The sequence below is a fragment of the Alosa alosa genome, chromosome 21 (genome assembly GCF_017589495.1).
Source record: "Alosa alosa isolate M-15738 ecotype Scorff River chromosome 21, AALO_Geno_1.1, whole genome shotgun sequence".
In the NCBI taxonomy this organism is placed as follows: Eukaryota; Metazoa; Chordata; class Actinopteri; order Clupeiformes; family Clupeidae; genus Alosa; species Alosa alosa.
The window spans coordinates 15,002,188-15,007,315 of NC_063209.1; the positions used below are offsets into that span (position 1 = coordinate 15,002,188).

General features: G+C 45.5%; 1 protein-coding gene across 1 annotated transcript in view; it reads right to left on the reverse strand.

Moving 5' to 3' along the window:
• Positions 1–205: 205 nt before the first annotated feature.
• scamp5b (secretory carrier membrane protein 5b) overlaps positions 206–5,128 on the reverse strand; it is an 11,808-nt gene continuing 6,885 nt past the window's right edge. Inside the window, exons 4-7 of the mRNA XM_048231749.1 lie at positions 4,600–4,756; positions 4,310–4,411; positions 3,175–3,292; positions 206–440 (exon numbers count right to left, since the gene is read on the reverse strand). Of these exons, the coding sequence (XP_048087706.1) occupies positions 228–440; positions 3,175–3,292; positions 4,310–4,411; positions 4,600–4,756 (590 nt within the window). The 3' untranslated portion in view covers positions 206–227. The remainder of the gene's footprint in view (positions 441–3,174; positions 3,293–4,309; positions 4,412–4,599; positions 4,757–5,128) is intronic.

Consider the following 5,128-nt stretch of genomic DNA (forward strand, 5'->3'; position numbering starts at 1 on the left):
TTTATCTTCTCTCTTCCCTTACTCCTCCTCTCTTCTCCTCCTTTCCCATGTTGCACACCTGGTCTTCCTCTCCCCCTCTCCTCTCCACTTACCCCCCTCCTTTTTTACCTTTCTCTCACCCTTTCTCTTTCTTCCCCTCCTCCACTGTCTCTCTCCTCCTCTCCCTCTCCCCGTCTCCTCTCATCCCTTCCTCCCCTTTCCTTCCTCCCCCTCTCCCCCTCCTCCTCCTACACCTGGTTGTCGTAGTCGTAGCTGGGCGGCGGAGCGGAGTACTGGGGCTGCTGCGGTCCCGGTCCTGCTCCCTGCATGCCCCCGGCCATGGCCCCCATAGCTGCCTGCTGTGCTGCCTGCTGCACCACTGGGCTCTTCCAGGCCCCCGTGGTCCACTCCTCCTGGGCCTTGGTCATGCTGCCCCCGCTGCCCCGGTAGAAGTTATGCACCTGGGGAAGAGAAAGAGCGGGGGGGGGTTCAGTGGAGGCTTGCTTGGATGACTACGCTCACTGGAAAGACATTGCCTCAGAAAATAAAACTATTGAATTCAAGGTGCCCTTGAAGATTTAGCTTTACAAATGTGTATTTTAGATTTCACGTTTGAGGGCTCTCCTGGGGGTGTGTGTGTGTGTGTGTGTGTGTGTGTGTGTGTGCTTATGTGTGTGTGAGTGTGTGTGCTTATGTGTGTTTGAGTGATGTGTATGCAGGTCAATTAGTACAAATCTGTGTTTGTGGGTGGGTTGATGTACTGTATGAGGGTGTGTGTGTGTGTGTGTGTTTGTGTCTAACATACAGTGGGGACCAGTTAAGTTTTGAGGGGTTCCTTCATGAATCACTCACCCCATTTTCTCGGCAGAAATGACACAAACTGCAGTTGACACAAACAACCATAAGGTGTCACTTGGGAGTTCTGCCACTACTATTTTTGATGTGACTTGACTTACTGCTTCCATGACGCAGTTTCCAAGTCAGTCCAAGTCAGTAGAACAATCAGAGACAGTTGAGCCATTACCAAACATATATGATAATACAATAGCGTGAGTTTATATATCTTATCAGGGGCGTCGCCAGACGATTTTGCCGGGGCTTCAACCCCGAATGTTTCGAGTGTATCTGACTCCGAATGTTATGACTGTATTTTGCGAAGTTGACTAACAAATATACCATTCGGATCATGCATTGGAACTGTGAGAAGAGGTGGACCTATTTGTTAAATATAAAAGCAGGACACTGGTTTCCTCTCACTCTCCTTCATGCAGCAGATCTAACTTGAACGTTACCGCTACCATAATTTGAAACGTAGGCTGCTTAGAGCGCGCGCAAGCACGAGAGAGAGAGATAGAGAGTCAGTCAGTTCCAGGGTTGGGCATGTCATTGTTTGCATTTCCTATTTAGTATAAGAAATGTATAAGGAAATCATAAAGGCAACAAGGTAGGGGCGCCTGAACGAGTTTCAAAGTGCAGCCCAAAATCGTGTGCGCTGTATTTTCTCTTTCTTGCGCAAACAAAATGTGTGCAAATAGCCTGCGTAGTTCTGCTTCATGAAGTTGAACAAACGCATGTGGTAATTTTGTAGATAAATATAAATAGCCTACTGCCATGCAGTTTATGGGGTAGGCCAACTTGGAGTGAACTTACACATTGGAGATTCTTTCTCTAGTCGTAGCTGAGCAGAGTTGGGTGTAACGTGTCATTAATCACGTTACAGTTCCTATAATGTGCGAGCAAAGATATTCAGAATTATGGGAGGGCGACAAGAATATTGGCAAAAAAAATAGAATTTATCGGAGTAGGCTGTTTGTTACCTTACTACTGAGTGGGAAACAGTGCACAACTAACTAGCTAATGACTAGTCTGATGTCAATCACACCACGAATTGATTCCAAAAAAATATGTTAGGCTACAAGCTAGGACTGCCACTGTGTGAAGAAGAGCATCTAGTATAATTAATTACAGAAGGAACGCAACTCGCAAGCGCACTTCACTCAAAGCAGTTTAATGTTTTGCAAGTTGTGTGTGTGTCATCATTCAACATTGTGAAGGAGGGTGCGCGAGCTGGGCAGTGCATCCATAAAGGTCTCTTTTAAAATGCCCTGTTACAATTGCAGCTGCTTCCGATTGTTGAATATTTAAAAAGTAGCCTACATGACGACATTTTTGAGCTAGTGAGAGAGTCAGATTTTTGGCTTCTGGTAGTAACTTGCTAATTAACTAAAGCAAGACTTGAGTGATATCACAAATTTGAAAAGATAAATATGAAGGCAAGTGCCGGCAGAGTGAGTGATTTTACTTAAATTGCAACCGCAACATGCCTGATTGCCATTCAAATGACAACGAAAAATATATCAAAGCACTTTTTGCGTTTGAATGTAGCACGAAAAAATGTTTAAACAGCTGGACAAATGATTTAGCTAATTGATTATAGCCTGTAGGCCTACACCAGCAATTGTTGAACATTTACCTGTACAGGACATTGACAGTAGCCCAGCCTAACAAGCAGATGTTGCAAAAGACATCAAAAGACGCAATTAATCAGAAATAAATAATGTAATCTGCATCGCTTTATTTAACAAACTGCAAGCAACAAGAGGGTTGAGTTCGCTGTGAGGCCAAACCCAAGAACAGAGCCTATCTGTTAAGGCAGTCAAGGCTATATGGTAACGAGCTGTGTGCGCCTGGAAAGACGATAGAAGATGCTTTCTGAATAGCACAAATGGTCTTCCCAATCGTCTGGTCATCCCATACCCTCCCCCCACTTCCTGTAGCCTACCATTATGAAGACCTGCGAGGAGTAAAACGACTTGTTGCCATTTTGGGACATTAAGCTTTTTCACGTTAAGCCCCCCTCCCCCGCCCCCTTCTTTCACAAGCAGTGGGGGAGCGCGGGGCACAAAGTAACACTTTTTGGCTTTGGCTAAATATTTCTAAAATCATTTGAGTTTCACTAGTCATATGTTTTAACACGCAACACTAGTTATTGAACTAATAACAGACGTGTATCGAAAATTGACTTTATTTTCCATACAGAGAAATAACATATGCAGAGTCTAACCAAGGTCAATCCTGCCAAGAAAAGCCCTCAAACCTATGTGTGTTTGAGTGACGTGTATGCAGGTCAATGAGTACAAATCTGTGCTTGTGGGTGGGTTGATGTATGAGGGTGTGTGTGTGTGTTAACGGTACCTTGGTGAGGGCGATGAAGGAAAGCGTTGCCATGGCAGTGAACATGAGAGTGGGGACAAGCATGATGATGGAGGAGAAGATGCTGGTGCCAAAGAAGGAGATGGTACCCAACCAGCCACTATAGGAGGAGTGAGGAGGAGGAGGAGAGAGGAGAAGAGAGGAGGAGAAAAGAGGAGGAGAAGAGAAGATGAGGGGAGGAGAGAGGAGAGGAGGAGGAGAGGGGAGGAGAAAAGAATATGAGGGAAGGAGAGAGGAGAGGAGGAGGAGAGGAGGAGAGGGAGAGATGAGAGGAAGAGAAGAGAAGAAGATGAGAGGAGAGGGGAGGGCGAGATGAGGAGAAGGAGAGGAGCAGAGGAGAGGAGGAAGAAGAAGAGGAGGAGAGGAGCAGAGAGAGGGAGAATAGGAGGTGAAAAGAGGAACAGGAGGTGAGGAGTGAAGGAGGAGAGAAACAAGGGAAAAGAGGGGAGGAAAAGAGGGCAAGTAAAGATGAAAAGAAAGCAAGAAAGCACAAGACAAACAGAAGAAAGAGAAGTCAGCCACAGAAGGACACCAGGCCACAAGAGCCACTTCACGCTCCTGCAAAACTGCCCGTGACACTTCAGCTCCCCCAGTGGCCACTTCAGAACCAGCCCGGTCCAGTGAGTGCTCTCAACTGCGCCCAACCGCCATCATGATGCCAACAACCATGATATCTCCTTCTGATTAAATTAGCACTCTCATCTGAGAATCATCAACCACACACACACACTGCCATTTGGAATGTAATTGCAAGCGACATTAATGTGACGCTCCGCAATCACAATTGGATAAGCTCAGTGACATTTTCAGCAATCCATTATTAACTCCACCTAATCAAATCATCTGGACCATTCTTACAGTAAAGGGCCCATGTACGGTGGCCTTGAGATGGCTTAATGGCATAACCAATAAAAATGTGAAATACATCAACTTTAATAATAGACCATGAAAGAGATGAAATTACTTGGAATAAGCAAGATGTATGTGTGTGTGTGTGTGTGTGTGTGTGTGTGTGTGTGTGTGTGTGTGTTTTTAATAAAGGATAATTCGTTTGTGTGTTTGTGTGTGTGTGTGTGTGTGTGTGTGTGTGTGTGTGTGTGTGAGTGTCATCCCTTACCACACTCCCCAGCCCGGGATTCCAATAGCCTGGATGATGCTGATGAATACTTGAGCCATGAAGACAAAGAAGAAGGCCATGAAGTGGAATGAGCTGTCTGTCCTGTACACACACACACACACACACACACACAAACACACACACACACACACACACACAGATAGTGTGAAATGCAAAGATTGGTTGTGAATATACATGAAGCCCCCTATGACTGTATTTGTACAATGTGTGTGTGTGTGTGTGTGTGTGTGTGTGTATGGGTTTGAGTCTGTGAGTGTGTGTGTATATACTTGAAGGCCTTGTAGATGGGTCTGAACCAGCACACATAGGAGCACGGCGTGAAGAGGATCAGCCACATGATGGACATGCCAAAGTTGGTCACGCCCCCACCGCCAAACATCCACGCCAGACAGCCCACGAAGTTCACCGCCAGCGTGGCACAATGAACTGAGGGAGAGAGAGAGAGAGAGAGAGAGAGAGAGAAAGAAAGAAAGAGAGAAAACAGAGGGTGAGAGAGAGAGAGACAGAAAGAGAGAGCAGAAGTAGGGAGGACAGAAATAAATGGCATTCAGATTCAAATCATACATACACACACAACAATACAGTGGTAGACACACACACACACACACACACACACACACACACTCATATTATGCAGCTCCAGTGTTTGTTTTGGATGAGTTTAACACTAATATAAACAGTAAACACTACTATGGTCAGAGTCACAGTGTGTATGTGTGTGTGAAAGAGAGAGTGAGAGAGAGAGAGAAAGAATGGGAGAGAGAGAGAGAGAGTTTGTACATGTTTGTGTGTGAGAAA